This window comes from Callorhinchus milii, unplaced genomic scaffold (assembly GCF_018977255.1).
Source record: "Callorhinchus milii isolate IMCB2004 unplaced genomic scaffold, IMCB_Cmil_1.0 Scaffold3, whole genome shotgun sequence".
NCBI classification, from domain to species: Eukaryota; Metazoa; Chordata; class Chondrichthyes; order Chimaeriformes; family Callorhinchidae; genus Callorhinchus; species Callorhinchus milii.
This window is the reverse complement of record NW_024704744.1, coordinates 68307953-68325033: the sequence shown is the minus strand read 5'-3', so window position 1 is coordinate 68325033 and position 17081 is coordinate 68307953. Positions and strand designations below refer to the sequence as shown.

Genomic DNA, 17081 nt, shown 5'->3' with positions numbered 1-17081 from the left:
CAAGTGATTCAGCTGTTGAGATGACTTTGAATCAATTATCAATGCCACCTTAACCCAGGAACGCATCAACATCCAGAGGATGCTGCTCTTTGTAACATCTTCTAGTGTAACACGTGTCAGCTTGGCATAGTTGATAATCCTCTTGCCTCTTGGTCAGACAGTTGTGAGTTTCAATCCCATGTTGAGACCTAAACTCATGATCCAGTCCAACACTCAGCCCAGTTCACGGGTGCCCTGAATTGTCAGAGGTTCTGTCCTTTGGATGAGATATTAAACCAATTTCCCACCTCCCTGTTCTTCAGGTGGATGTTAAAAATTCCAAGGCACTATTCAAACAGAGGAGGGAATTCCTCCATTGTCCTCGTCTATAATCCGGCAGATAAATTGGTAATTCACTTCAGGGTAATTTATGAAACCTTGCTATGCACAAATGGTTGTTGGTGTGGTTACAAATATACAGTGACTCTACTTAACCAGTAAGTACCTGTGAAGCATTTGGAGACGTTTTGATGTGAGAAGACAAATATAAAAATGCAAGTTTGTTTCAACGATTATTTACTGATCTTTACTGTTTGCTGCTGTGGATGGGATGGTGGACAGCAACTGACAAGCTCTTGTGATTAAATCATGTAGCAAGACAAAACTTTCCCCACAATGAAATTCTTGAATAAACTTCACCACATGAAAATACCGATGAAAATTCAAAAATAATAAGCAAAAATAATCCTGTGCATCACTTTGAAACTCACTGCCAACAATTCCAACACACAAATAGTACAGACTCCTCAACCTTCTCTATGTTAAGAATGAATATAAAGTTAGGATCTCAGTATCTGCATTCTTAAACAAACTGAATGAAAATGTAACTAAAACGGCTTCTCTATTGCATGCTAGGGTTGCCACACAGTATCTTGATATGACTGTGAACTTGACTGGATATAACAGTTACAACTTCAGTCTCATTGTTGGAATCGGGTGTCACATATAGACAATACAAATTGAACATTTACAAAACACCTTTCACATTGGGAGAATGTCCCAAAGGAATTAACAATATGAGTTTGGCAACTGAGCTAGGGGTGGAAGCCAAGGGGTGTTGGGAGGAGAAAGATGACCAAAAGTGTGGTCAAAGAGGTAGTTAGGTCTTGAGACCCCAATGGTAGCCTCTATTTATCTCACATTTCACCCCCTCTCCATCCCATTTTATAATAGGCAACTTTTAACCACATTTATTGAAAATGCATTGTTACAGTACTTCACAAAGCTTTAATAGTTTAGATTTGAAAAGGAGTAAGAGTACTGTAAATAAATAGATATTGCAAAAGAACACTGTACCAAAAATAGTATAGCACTGCTAGTCATTCATCTTATGTTGGGAGTTTAATTTGCGAGATTTTATAAAGGAAGTAAATTTTCAACAACACATCCAACCAATTTTTAAATAAAGTCTTAATTTGGAAGCAGTTTTTCACAGTTCTTAAAAAGAAAAAGTTTTCAAATTAAGACTGAATTTAAGAATTTTCCACAATTTTGTGTGAAATTTTAACACAAGAAGTTAAGACCTCTGAGTAAAATTTCAGCTTCTAAATCACCAGACATAAACAGACATCCAATAGTTTATGGGAGAATAGGGGCAATCAGGACATTGTCCCACTTTTAGTGCCCAGCTACACTGATGAAATATTATATTCCTGGGAACTGCAAGTGTACTCACATATTGAGCTGCTCTGCATTGCTGCAAAACTCAGCAGTGACTGGTTTTCAAAGCAGAGGGCAGAGGACATCTTCAGGAAATTGGTGTTCAATGCAGCAGTTTCCTTTTTAACTGTTTCACTCGAGGTAAACCGTTTCACTTTCTAACCTACATAGGAACAGTTTTAGGCAGGAGTAGACAGTTGTTACCTTGAACCCACCTACCGAAATTCACGAAAGATTATTTTGGCACATCTATCTGATTGCTTAATAACAATAAATGATTTTAATATTCAGGAACTTGTCTCATTTCTTATTGAAACCCTTTGTAGTTTCTTGTTCTACAAGTTCTAACCAAAATAGCGACAGGTAACCTCTTCTTTAGTTTTGGCAATGGCACTGTTCAACTGACCACTAGGTTGCACACAAGGAAAGATTCTCTAGTTAACAAAATGTTACTGATGTCACTGCTTGGACAGGAATGTTCTTCCATCTTTTGCGTACAGTTGGGGGCTCATATACTGACATGCTGACATTCCAGTGCAGTGCTGGGGGAGTGCTGTATTATTGGTGGTACAATGGTTCAGATGTGATGTTAAAACAAGGGTCTGTCTATTTGTTCAGATGGACGTTAAAGATCCCTTGACACTATTTGAAAAGAGAAAATAGTTTCTCCCAATACCCTGGACAATAATGCTCCAGAAAAAATATGATTATTCTACTCAAAGCTGTTTATTGGACATTGCAAATGTGCTGCTCTAATTACCTGCAAATGTACAAACACTAACTTTACAGCAATTACTTATGAAGCTCTTTGAGATGTTTTGATGCAAAGGTTAATTATTTAGAGTCCCTATCAATCACTGTAATATTTAATTTCATTTTAAATTCCTTAATCACGTTAATTATGTTGGACCATGATGTAAGCAGTTGCTCACATCATGGTTGTTTGTAAACTGGCTGCTGAGTTATTCTATAAATGCAGTCACTACACTGCACAATAAAATCCCGTGAAGTGCTTTAAGACATCTCAATGACATAATAAGGTGGTATATCAAATGCAAGGATTATTTATTTACTTTATAATCTCCTTCCCTCTTCACTGCTTAAAACTGATAGAGCCAGAGCCCTGCACACGTGAGAATAGAAGTTATTTGGTCCAGTGTTTGTTTTAAGACTGCGAGCAAACACATCTGAAGTTCATGTTCCAGCTTTGGCTTATACCACAGAACCTTTTCATGACAAAATTTACAAACAGCACTTTTAATACTTGTATACAACATTTTATTTTTTTAAAAAGGCTGTTTAGGTAAAAGGATATTTTCCCCCTTGCAGGTCAATGATTTGACACCCTGCAGCCTTTTGAAAAAAAAGATGTGAATTGATTTGGTTTGAAAAAATGTACATTCATTTCTCTTACTGGTGCTTCATCCCAGACAGACAACCAATTCAGGCTTCAGGGTGAGCTGGAAGAAAAGTATGCTGCTGGCACTCCCTGTGCTACCTGGCAAACAGAGACAGGCTGTAAATGGAAGAGATATACACCTGCAGATTGTTCAGCCCTCTTACCACTCTGTTGCGTGATCCACACTGTACTTGGAAAGTTCTCATGTAACGCTACGTGAAATGGTGCAAATCGACAATTTTAGTCCGTTGGTATAAAATTACACTGGAAACAATTTCCTCAATGACTTAACAAGTAAAGGCAATGTTCAGTGCCATTCAAAGGCAATGAACATTGCCTTTACTTGTTAAGTCATTGAGGAAACTGTTTCCAGTGTAATTTTATTACACAAGTCCTTTCTCCTCCTATCCCGCCCCATGAGGCAAATTCATAGCCACTTGTGGAAGGTATTGGATAATTACTGGGACACTGACACGGCAAAGAATCAAAGCCTCCAGGAGAGAGGTCTTACAGAAAATGCAGAATATTGACAAAAATAAAATGGGATGATCCCATTTGGCTGCTTAATTATTTTCAATATCTGTCATTCATTTCTGTTCCTGTGCAATGAAGGGCAGAGAGCATGTGCAGTGAAAGGCATGTTGGTTCTCATTGAATTCAATCTCATAGCAGGCAAAGCACAGCAAAGACTCTCTTTCTTTGGCAACTACTCCTCTCGTGCTCAGACATTAAGCAGAAGCTGAGACATAGATCTACATGCATCCCTTTCCTCTAATTTGCAGCTATGTTAGTCTATAAATACACACTCACTATATTTCGCAGGAAACTTTGTGAAGCGACTATGACACGTTTCTCAGTTAGAGATTCTATATCAAATGCAAGGATTATTATTGGTGAAAATAATGTACAGATATGATCTAAAACACTTGTCCTTCAAAAACAAAACCCTCACTGTGGATGGTCATGGAATTGCAACACAGATTGAAAACACTTTTGCAAAGATGAATGAGTACATGCTCTTGTATAAATTGTGCAGGAAAATAAACTGATATGCAGACAAATGGCGTTTTGTTGTATGAGACGCACAACCACTTTCACTGAATATACTGAAGGCCTTGAATTTCTTGTAGATTATAGGCTGGATTCAGAATACTGGAGTATTCGTCAAGAAAGCAATTGGTGAATTTTCAGACCAGCATCGCCCTTTAATGATCTGACCAGTGCTTAAATACGCAAATGCCCTTCTCAATGCCGGACATGAATTAAAGGCTTGAATGGAGAGCCCGGGAACGGGCGCACTGAGGCCGAAATCTCACAAGAAATGGAGGGCCAAGCTGTTGATGTTATTAACTCACAGACTTCTGCTGGATTCTCACGAGCACCCTTTTGGTGCAGCGGTCTACAGTTGCAGCCCACTTCACCTCCGCCTCCTCCTCCTCCTCCTCTTCCTCCTCTTCCAGTAGGCACTGCCGCAGGTCCTGCTTGTCGGCTTTGTTGAGGGATCGGTCAGTGACGGGACGCACTAGTTGGGACCAATTTAAATGGCCGTACAGACTCTTTTCGACAACATAGGTGATGTTAAATTCACTGACACCTCTTTGACCCTTCAACCTTCTATTTGGGAAGCTATAATCAGCCCTCTGAGTTTTATCTCTCTGCAGCTGACGAGTGCACGAAGATCCTTTCCCACTAACATGCTGGTATAAAGCGTTTTGGGAATAAGAATAATTAGGGTCCGTCTTTTTCAGCTGCATTTGTCTTTGCTGCAGCTCCTCCAGTGACAGTAAAAAGTTGCGCTTTTGTTTACCGCTGTCATAAAATGAAAGGTTTGCACTACTTACCGCGTGGTTCTGTGAATGGAGGGCCTTTTTCATTTCACTATCAGTCATAGAGCGAGACACCTTTAGTGGTTTTTCCTCACTGCGCTCAGAGCAAGAGGACCCTTTCCCCGCTTTCTTTGGCGGTCGTACAAGGGTATGATTCCCTGTCATGTGAAAGGTCTTCACCAGCTTCCTCTCGGTCCATGCGTCAAGGCTGCTGGAAGACGGCGATGGGGTGATGGTCTCAAAGGGTGAGGGGTCACCCTGGCACTGTCTCTGTAACGTCTCGTCCAAATACAGCTGCTTTCTGAGGGTTCCTGATCCTAAATAATTCACAGATCTTTTGTCACAGGGAGAGCTCATCAGTTTGTGTATTCCTTCACATGCATCTTCTAAATCAGGAAGGGAGGGAGGGAGGGAGAAAGGGGAAGAGAAAGAAGATTTATCTTAAAAAGAGAATCTACTGCTTCTGAACCAACTGCAGAGATGGTGAATGAAGTGTTAGTGCAGGAATGTTATCGGTACAAGGAAAAAGTATACAGATTTCTAAAAATGAGCTGCACCAAAATATTCCACCCGCAGTAATCAAACGCAACATGGACAGTGGCGCTTTCATCCTGTCACTGCTGACTTCTGCTCTCTTACACTAACTCAATTTGGAGTAAATATTTGAACGAATTATTAAACTCTGAATTAGTTCTTAAACAAGTGCACCTCTGTGCCATTCCATCTGAAAACTGGTTGAATTGCAAACAAGTCTGTGATCACATTCAGCCAATGTCTGAAAGAGGCTTGTAATTAATGAGGAGCATTAATAGCTGGGCTGATTAGTTATCCTCAATGATATCACAGGATCAGTAAAGTTGGCATTAGCATAATGAATCTAGATTTGCTCAAGATACCTTCTTAAATTTCTGTTTGAGTCAGTGATAGTGAAGGAAAACTAGAAGTTGTGGAACTATTTCGCTGTTTTATCATTGAAGGTGCTGACTCGGGTTGGGAGACAGTCCCATGGTTCACTCTCTGGCAATTGGCTTGGCATTTAGAACCGCAAAGATAAAGAAGCTGTGTACTATTGCCCCAGTCCATTCAGTTGTGTACTGTGCAATGGTGCTACTGAAAGTAGTTAACTTGGGAGTAGTAGAACACAATTGATGATGGTTACTTTAACAGGCCTTTGAAATATGGAAGGGCATATGAGTGCTAATGAGATCATAGATAAGACAAGCAATCTTGATGCTCCTATAATGCAACATCAGTTGATGAGACTAATTTGCTGTCAGTCATTATAGAAAAGAACCAACAAACTGATTGTATTTGCTCTGTTGAAGGAAACAACTTGGAAAAATAATTTATCTACAGGATCTTGATCCTCTATTAAAATAAACTCCTGCTTTCTCCCCTTCCCATGACATAGTGGGCAATGCTACTGTCGATTTAGTGGTTGGGCGGTTTGGATCATAAGATATCAAGTTCAATGACTAATCTGTGCTATGTTAACTGATCAACTAGGGCAGCACTCTGGGTGCTCCAACTGGTATCAACACCCTTTGCTGTAGAGGAGACAAGCTAAGCTCTGACGCCTTTGCTGATTGAATAGTCTGACAGCATTTGCTATCTCAGCTCAGACATGATGGGTGGCTACGAGATGGTCCCAGGTACCCATGAAACTACGCCAATGAGATTCAAAGTCTTCAAGAGAAGGGGCAGGAAAAAAGGCAAATTGGGAATCTAGCACATGACAGGCACACTGGGCTCAATGGTTCCCCCATTTGTGTAGTGAAACAATGTTACCCCCTGCTCACCTTCAGCAGATAAAATCTTGACTTCCTCTACTTTAATTAACTTCTTTTTCACTCTGCGCTTTGAGGAAACCAACTTGTGCAGCCTCCCAAACTTCGCCACCTCTTCGATTTCATCGTCAGACTGTTCCCGCGACTAAAGTGGGAACAGACGGGGAGAGTTGTCAAGATATGTTTTGCTTTTGTAGAAACCTATCTCAATGCTAACCATGTTCTCAATAGTCCTCACAACAAAGCTGCATTGCAAGCTTAAACAGAATCAGCGGCTCTGTCCACCTTTAATCCTGGCTTGGTCACAGAGATTTATTTCTCTGCATCACTACATTTTGAGACATTTTCTTACATGAAAGCCACTATATAAATGCAAGTTGTTGTTGGCCCTGAAGATCCTTAGATCTCGTATAGTATGGGCATTAAAAGATCAGACTTTGACTAAAGTCCTCTCAATCCATGCAGCTCTTTGAGATCTTGTTCCTTTAAGGGACATTAAAGCCCATACCCTTTTGCTGCACAATAACTCTCCAGCTGGTGACCCAGAATAGTCTTGTTCCTTTTGAGAAGTTGTTTATTGATGTGTGAAACAAAGTCCTCTGGTACTTTAATGGCACTTTTAGCTTGAGGCAGCAATGGTAAGAGATACCCAGATGGAGGACCTGACAATGGACAGCATTCCTCATAGCCCAAACATGGCCTTTAACCAGGCACACGCTGCAGACCTTAGCACCAACTGTACAGTAAGCCGGGCTCTATAACAAAGGTCAAGTGCCAGCTGTTGATAATCCTCTTCACGCAGAGGCACCGCTGCCCACTTGTGTGCATGGCAGGGAGGTCACAGCTGCCACAACTAGCAACAGGGATTGTAGCAGCAACTGTTAGTGCTGCTCTACTGAGCTGCTTTTCTTGCCGCTGGAGGTACAAACTAAATGCACCACAACACTCTTGTAGCTGATAACTCTTTAATGTCCATGAAATGCCGAAAACACATACAACAGCCCAGCAGGTATACACTAAATTGGAATCTTAACGCATGAAGCGATGACACATTTCTAACATCCCAATGATGGGAGGGAGGGTCAAACATTAAAGTGAATTTAGATGAGTTGAATATTATAAATCTGTATGGTATTGCTTAAGTTCAAAATATATATATCAATAAAACCATGCAATTCCAACCACCTCACATACTAAATATGAAGACATGAACACGGGTGAAGACTTAACAGTGTCACGCAGTTGGAATCATTCATGTGCGTGGGAGAATAGCTTTGTTGTTGACTGAATTCCTCATGAATCATTTATTTTCTGGAGAATTTAAATTTCTAATGGAAGTTTGACATTGGATTTACACACACCTCTTTCACCCTAAGAAAAGAAAAGCAATTAAATATTTTTCATTTGACAAAGTCCAAATATCATGATATCATCCTGCAATAGTTTTGCAATGAATGGCGATTCCCAAATTCATGTCCACCCTGTCCAAGAAAATAGTGTGGGTGGAACCACAAATTGTAGCATGTCAGAAAAACAGCATGAATCACTATTATTGCTGTATTCTACGTTACAGTTACTGCTGGAGTAAATGCAGACACAAGGCATTTGTCCAAAATAAAAATGTAACTTTTGCTGCATATCATATTCCATTGTTGAACACTTTTTATTTCTAGTACCACCGCAGAACAACCTTGAGCAAGAATTACAACAACTTCCTCATGGCCACATCAGGGCCACCTAGATAGTTACTTTCTTATTCAGAATTAGCTGAATTGTGGAAACTGGATATTTATCGTAATGTTAAAACCCTTTTATGTTTTTTAGCATCAATAACTACAAGGATATATGCTCCAGAGACATCAATTTTAATATTTAAGTATTCACTCTCAGGACTCTCAAATCTTGGATGACTAATCTTTTGATAGAGGAATATGTACATTTCTGGCACTCCATAGAACGATTCCTTTCCTAGAAATGTATGTGCTTTCAGCTTGCGAGTTCCATTGTAAATGTAATCACTATCATGGCATACATCTGCAAATTTTCAATTATGTAACAATTTCTCCCATTTATGCAAATTGCCGTCTACCTAGCTTAGCCAAATTGTTCCAGAGAAGATTTAAGCCAATTTGGCACAATTGCTTTTGCGACAACAATAAATTGTGTAAGCAGCACTAGGAGGACAGGACAGGATAGACCTCTCAAGCAATGCAGCCATAGATGTGCTAAGGATGTCAGAACGCTTTACTGTCGATAGGGTGGAGACTTGCAAATTCCAGAGCTGAAAATATGTGGCGAATCCATCTAAAAACAGATGCAGTAAACAAATTTGTAATGTTGCAAATATTTCTGAAGCTCCACAAGTATGTGAAGTGAAAAGACTAATTTTAATCATTGAAGTGCAGCGAGGGCAGAAACCTCTGAATTGTAAAATGGTGCACAGGAATGCTCGGCAGGATGGATCTCCATGTGACTGAATAGCAAAAGATTACACAAGTGCACAGAGCATAAACAATCCTTCCTAATGGTATGCCTTGTACTGAATTTTACAATACAGTTCCTTGTTTGGGGGCAAAATGAAGGAGAGAATTGGGGGAATGCCAGAAAAACTAGTAAGAGAACTATTTCCCTGCGATTAATTCACACCCATTTATAAAATTGCCTTGTTGAGAATTTGACCATATGATTTCCGTGAGAAGTACACAGAACAGTAAACTATGTAGTACATTATGCAGATGCAGGGAAACAGAAAGAACAGATCACTGGGCTAAGGGAATATTATATTCAATAGAGAATGTGAATGTTGGATTGCTGCTAATCGTTTTGTGAACATTTTTGCTTTGTGTTGGAAGTCCCAATTTTACTGTGGATTCTGCTGGGAATTACTGAACCACTGCTGGAGAGGGTATGGTCTGTTGGGGCTGGTCTCAGCTATGAATTAATTTAGTGCATGTTCCCATTGCATTTGTTTAGCCAGAAAACTGTGAAAGTACTATTTGCCCACGATCAATTTACACTGATGTGTAGTCAAGTTCAAGTAATCAGACTACAGCCTCCCCTTCAATACTTGCTGGAGCTCACGGGATGGACAGCACAATGTTAAGCTAACATTGGTAGCAGAGCCAGCAGCCTCTCACTGAAGGAGCCCTGACAAGTCCAAACTTTTACTGTACAAATTCCAGTATTTCACCACAAAAGCATCTGCTAAGGGTTTCTTTCCCTGATATTGGTGTACGTCGCCAGTTCTGTCATTTCTTGACAAACCAGAGATGATAGTTATAAATCATTGAGGTCAATGCATCTAAACCCCCATGACATCCCCATTCTTTGCAATGTTGCCCTCAATCCTTTCTTGTTACATCATGAGATCACTTATTGCTGCAGGACTGCCTTTGAGTCATTGGTCTCTGAATCACAGCTGTTCAAAGGAAAATCATGTCTGTTCCAATGTCCATTAATTGGGTTGTTTTACCAATGTTTTCTAACTAAGTGGTCGTAATGCCTGAGAAACATTCCTCCTGTGTTTTGAAGCCGTGTTTGTTAATACATTTTGCCATTCATTCACCTTCTTATATTCGGCAAAATATACTTTCAATCCATTAACACTAATCTACAACTAAATCTTCACCATCACTACAAATAAAAGCAATCATATGGCTACCATATGCCCCAATATTGAGTAAATGCCAAAGCTATAATGATCCAGTGTCCATGGCAACACATTTATCACAAACAACTGTCTCCGCAGTTTACAGCAGCAGAAACCAAGTGAGCATTAGCATAAGGTCATGACTTTGCATACAGTTTAAGCTGACCTATAGAAAATCATAATAATTATAACAAGAAATGTTTATTGTACAGAGAAGTTAGTAATAAACTATTTGTTGGGATTAATTATTCATAAAAGAGCAAAGTCAAACCAGACTTTCACTCTTCAAAAGGCTATAATAGATCCACAAAGAGCATCATTTTTCTAGCATTTCTCATCTGGAGATATTTGTGTAAATTTAGAATCCAAACTGGATAATAAAGCAACATAAGGAGTAATCATATGAGGACTGCATCACCTACTCTGCATGGATTTTAATGTAACCCACTTTGGTTTATTTATTTAGGAGTCTAAAACTCAATTTTCTTTTAAATGTTTTTTTCCATTGAGGCACTGGATTTCCCCACACAGTCCACTATCCCTGGCGCAGAGAGCTTGACAACTTGTTCCCAAGTCGCCATCAATCCCACTCTAAATCACCTGTCAAATTAGTAATAATCATCCTTGCATTTCGTATAGTGTCTTTTGCATCAGGAGGACGTCTCATAGTACTTCACAGGGTAATACTGTAATGTCTAGTGACTGTGCATTTGCAGATGAATGCCTAAGTTATTATTATTCATATATCTCTTATATATCAACTCCTGTGGGATTCTAATGCACTCCTCACTGGTCTCCCTAGCTCCACTGAGCATAAGATATATAAATAATAATAATCCTTGCATTTGATATAGCGCCTTATCACGTCTTTGAGATGCCTCAAAATACTTCACAGAATATACTGTAAAGGGAATTGATTGTAAATTTTGTGGGCAAAACACGGGAGTCAATTGCGCACAGCAGTTTCCCACAAACAGTGTTGTGGATTGAGTGACCAAATTATTTTAATTTATTTTGAAGGAATTATTACCCCCAGAAAAGCGATTTGCCAATCGACTAACAACTGGGTTCCTACTTACTGCTCGGTAAACAGAGGTGTGTGGAGTAAGGAAACTTGCCCAACGTTTTGCGCCACTGGAAATCGAACCTAGGTCCTCTCAATAAGTAACAAAAACAGAACTCGTTGGGAACACTCAACAGGTCAGGCAGCATCTATGGAGAAAGGAAAGTGAGTCAACGTTTCGGGTCCACAACCCTTCGTCAGAAAATTCAAGTCGTGGACCCGAAACATTGACTTACTTTCCTTTCTCCATAGATGCTGCCTGACCTGCTGAGTGTTCCCAGCGACTTCTGTTTTTGCTTCAGATTTCCAGCATAAGTAGTTGTTCACAATATCTCATACAACATCAGTTTTTTTNCACTACGTGAAATAACCAGATGTGAATATATTTTGGTTATACAGTTTTGGCAAAGAATCAACAGACGTACCATTCCAGTGCTTATACATACCTACTGAAGCTTAGCATTGCTAACTTCTAATTTTTGCTTTATCTTAGCTTCCCTCCTACTCCTTTCAAGCTTGGTGGTCCTGCTATGTAGGCATTGACCTTCTACCTAGAATCTCATCAAGTGAAATCACTGCACCCTTTTCCTTAAAAAAAATCACACAGGAAACATTTACGATGCATCCTGCTTTATGTTATTGCACTTGTCTCACCCAATACAAGAGGGGCAGAATATTGTAACTTGAAGATAAAAATGGTAGACATAAATGGTTATATTGTACATCTTCATCTACATTCAATGCTAACAATTCTTTGTTATCTTGGATTATATGGAAGAATTTTTTTCTTTGCCCTCCCTTTGAGGGAACTGCAAAATTCAAACAATTCTCAATCTCATTCCTTCCTTCTCAAAGCACCATAAGTACCCCCAGTAGAGTATTACAACACATGAAATGTAATCCATTTAAACTACACTGTTGCATCCAACCAGAGACACACAGCATTTTTTTTCGTGCCACATTTTCGGAGGTTTATTTTTATAGGATGGAAACAGTTGAGTGGATTTATTGATAATTATTTTTGTTTTATTGTAACCGATTTATGCCACTATTCAAATGATAGGACCTGTTTATAGATAGAACAATATATGGGGAACAAGAGAGATGACATTATTATTCATTAAATTTATAGACCTTAAATAGTATGCAGGAGTGTACAGGGACCTTCAAGTTATAGGATCTGTGAGAAAATGAGAGTGGCTGCGGATGAGTTGTGGAGGAGTCGACTTGATGGGTCTAATGGTCTTTTAGTGTTCCAGGTTCTCTAATTTTTAAAACTGTAAAACATTTTTTCCAGAGAAAACATTGTTCCAACAAACAAATGATCCATGGGAAATAATAATAATAATCCTTACATTTGGTATAGCGCCTTCACACTGGGAGGACGTTCCAAAGAGCTGCACAGGATAAACTGCAAACTGAATGACTGCGTATTTGTAGATGAATGTGGCAGCCCAAATCATGCACAGTGATGACCCATACTCCAATGCACGACAAAACCTGCTGGAATGTTTTTTTCCCCAAATCAACTGCTGCTACATTCTCTAGGTAAATTACTGACAACATGGTTCCATAATAATCTGACATGAAGCATATTTTGCGCAATATTATGTCTGTCCCTTTCAATGAATAAATGCAAAATGTGTCTTCTTGGTTTGCACACGTAAATTTTGACTAGAGCACAGCTTATTTTTGTTTCTCGATTGGTTGAGGTAGATACATTCAAGGCCTGGAGGATAAGCAAACTCTGCACATTTGGTGCCAAAACTGCTGTATCTTTATGCCAGATGTTTAACTTACAGAAGAGCTACTTTTCCAGGATGCATAGCAGCCATAGGATAGAAGATATCCCCCACTCCTCCGTTCAATGTCTTTCCTAAATGGCACTGGATCTTGACACAGGAGGAGGGACCGAAGAGATGTATTGGATCCCTATCGGATCAGGGCTCACTTGCTGGTAAACGAAGGGTGCCAAAAAGATGAAGCACTCTGAAATAATTACTAGTCCATAGTCAAGTAAGACAGTCAACAACAACAAAATTACATTAATATAACACATTTCATGTCAGGAGGATGTCCCAAGGCACTGAAGAACACAACGTAGGCTGCAGACATGTCCAGAATAATGGTGGTGCTGGGGGTGGGTTGGGAATATATAAACAGTTAGAGAAAGGAAACCAGAGAGCAAGAGAGAGAAATGCTTTCAATTTTTAACAGTATAAAAATTGCTTTGGTAGCTGTCACTGCTAGACATGCCATTAGCTGGAATGACAAGTGGCTCAATGACCTGACTGACATTGCAGTAAGGAAAAGAAAATGGAAACTATAGTGTGAATGCTGGCCAATGGTGGCAGATAGATTTTGTATCATTACATCGCAAAGCTGTAACCAGGGAAACACAGACATAAAACTATTTAAAACCCGTATCTTGGAATATTTTGAACAAGAATTCTGGCAGGATTCAGGGTCGAGTTCAGTCAGATACTGACTGAGCTGATCCTTACTCCTAGATGTTGCCAAAATTCCTTGGATGGTTAAAATTGGAGATGAAGAAAAATGTTTTCACTCGTCAAAGTTAATTCCTCCCCTTCAATTTTCTCCTCTCCTAATTCATGTTGATTCATGTTGGGGAAGGCTAACACAGACACTGGGGAAGGCTAACAAACACACTGGGGAAGGCTAACCCTAATGAGCATTTAACAATGAAAGCCGTCATAACTGAGCCGCTCCTGTCCATACCTGACATCCACACATACCTGTGCGCTAGCACACTTTGCAATGGAGAGTGGGGAAGAGGTATACAGGAGGGAGTGTGATGAGAAGAAATCACTGGATAGTAATCACAAGCAGAACACAGGCTGATCTGTCTCCACACCTTGGTCAGGGACAAAAATTATTTTCAATGCCTCCAAACTATTGCCATCTCTAAGTGACTGACATCAGTGAACTCAGCCCAATATTAAATATTAATATTAAATATGAGCCATGCAAATGGGCCCTCCTTCCAGGAACTGAAAATACATCACCTTGATCTATGTGGATCCATCTACTTTCGAAGCAGAGTTCCCATGGGTCTAACTTGTGGTATTTTTTCAATGGGATTTCTTAAAGAATTTATGCATTAATCGAAAAGTTGATTCGTTTTTCACAAGTATTGCAAATATTGACAACTGCACAGTAAATAATAGACCATTCACGCATAACCCAATAATCAGATAAATTCCTTTCAACATTCATCCACTCCGGAACTGGTGTGTATTTTTTTATAATCATTTTCTAAGTTTTCCTTGTATACTCCTCTGATATTTCTGTTCAGCGAATGCCACTAGCAGAAGCAAATTCCCAAACTCAAAAAAGATCTTTCTGCAGTTCATGTCCCTTGGTTCTGTTCTAGCTGAATTTGAAGTTGCTGCTCCTATTAGCTGCTCTGCTTTAAGTGCCTTCCCAAATTCCTTTTCTGGTTGTCTTGCCCAGAGCTTGGAGTGGAAACCAGACAACCAATTATTGAAATGTAATTCAATGACTCTGCCTGTGACGGGTCCCCCCCACTCGTCCTAGCTCAGTGCAATATTACATTCAGTGAGGCACCCAACCCGGTCTGATGGCTGGGAATGGAGGTGACATTAATGGACCTTTTGCAACAGCGGGAAAGACTAGCAAATATGCTGTAACTACCTTTTACGACTACTTAGTTGTGCTCTTGGCTCAGGTGAATGGTTCGAGGTATGCAGCATGTATTCCACCATTTCAGATGATACCCACCATCTTTTCACTGGTGTCTAAATTTGCTGGTTGGAGTAACAAACTGTAGACAAAATTAACCATACACAAACATATTGTGCACCAAGGAAATTATGGTGCCCCTAAATTATGTAAATCATATTCAGTGAAAAGGATCCCAAATTGCTCTGTAAACCTTCACATCAGTTTGTTAAATAATAATAATTCTTGCATTTGATACAATGCTTATCACTTTGTCAGAATGTTTCAAAGCGCTCACAGGAGTGGAGTGACTGTTTGCAGGTGAACACGGCAGCCAATTTGGGCACAGCAGCATCCTGCAAACAGCTATGAAGTGAATAACCAATTTGATCTATTTGATATATAATTAAGGGAATCTGCATATGTTTGTACATGGTTAACCCAATATGCAAATTACACCTCACTATGGCACTCACTGGCTTAGCTCATTTACACATTTTGCAAATGGACATCGATTCTCACTTGTAGCTAAATAATCCCACTCCTCTTGGCCTTACATTTGTTTCTTGTATCTGCTTTAAACTTACTTCAGTGACAAATACATTTGGAACAGATATGAGGGAAAACTCTTTTTGTTAACAGAACGATAAATGTTTGAGCCAATTTACCAACAACTTGCATTTGAATAGCCGTTTTCACAACCAACAGAGTCAAATGCTCTGAAGTTAACACAGTTACATGTCCTGTGGGGAGAGTTAATGTATTGGAGGGATGACCTTTGATTGGTCAAAAAGTTTTTTTTCCCCCTAACTTATGTTCTGAGATGCAGAGCCTACCTTATATTATTTATAAGCTTAAACCCTTTGGGACAATTTAACTCCTTGGACATGGAGTTCAATAGCAGGAAAGATGCTCCACTTACGTTACAATTAGAGGACTCATCTAAAGGCAGGTTGGTTCCACCTGCCCAGTCTCCTGAGTCCACGCTGCTGGAATGCTTGTTGTGACACTCGTATTCTTTCAGCTGCAAAATAGGTCAAATTTGGATGTTTAAAAAAGAGATGGTCAGATACCTGTATGGTAGAGGTATTAATTGGTTGGTGAAGGGGCAGAGCAGTGAGGTTCATAAATCTACCAAGGTGATCATTTCTTTACCCAGAGGGTAATTAATGACTGGAATAGGTTGCCAGGAAGGGTGGTTGAGGCCAGGGCACTGGATATTTAAAAAAGTAGCTTGATGCTGCAATGTAACAACAGTAATATAATAACAATAATCTGTGCATTTGATACAGCGCCTTATTACGTCTTCGAGACGTCTCAAAGCACTTCACAGAATATACTGTAAAATCAATTGACTGTATATTTTGTGGGCGAAACTTAGGGTGAGTGTTCTGAAAGGATGAGATCGGATGGGCCTTCTTCATCTAAACCAATCTTGTGATCTAACAAACTAGTGGAACAGAGTCAACATCCTCCTCCTGTTCTTGTTTAAGTATGTTCCTATCTTTGGAATAAATCTGCTGCTGAAATAACGTAAAATTCTTTCTTTAGTAGGAATCTACATAAATACTAATAACTGTATGTTGTCTTACAGAACACTGGCCCCAGGGAACACTGGCCCTATGGGGTTACATAGTTTAACAGAGTAATATAGCATGAAAACAGGCCATTTGGCCTGACTAGACCAGGCCAAGGCTTATGCTCCACATGAACCACTTCTATTCCCCTCACCAATTCCTCTCTATTCCCTTCTTCATCAATGTATGCATCGTTTTTTTCTTAAACACATTGTAACTAACTATGTTTAGAGGCATCTGCATCAAGTGGTTGTTCATTACATGGAAATCACTTAAATCGATTCTTACCCATACTGTGTACTTACATGCTTATGTGAGGCCAGCTATATGACAAAAATGTCATGTTGAATTGCAAGAAGGGAAAGATAAACACCTTTGTT

At 39.5% G+C, this 17081-nt stretch overlaps 1 protein-coding gene across 1 annotated transcript in view; it reads right to left on the bottom strand.

Annotated features, from left to right (window-relative positions):
- The window catches only part of sash1a (SAM and SH3 domain containing 1a), a 370653-nt gene that overhangs the window by 32413 nt on the left and 321159 nt on the right, over window positions 1–17081 (bottom strand). Inside the window, exons 8-10 of the mRNA XM_042333542.1 lie at window positions 16047–16148; window positions 6723–6855; window positions 4939–5309 (exon numbers count right to left, since the gene is read on the bottom strand). Coding sequence (XP_042189476.1) covers window positions 4939–5309; window positions 6723–6855; window positions 16047–16148 — 606 coding nt within the window. The remainder of the gene's footprint in view (window positions 1–4938; window positions 5310–6722; window positions 6856–16046; window positions 16149–17081) is intronic.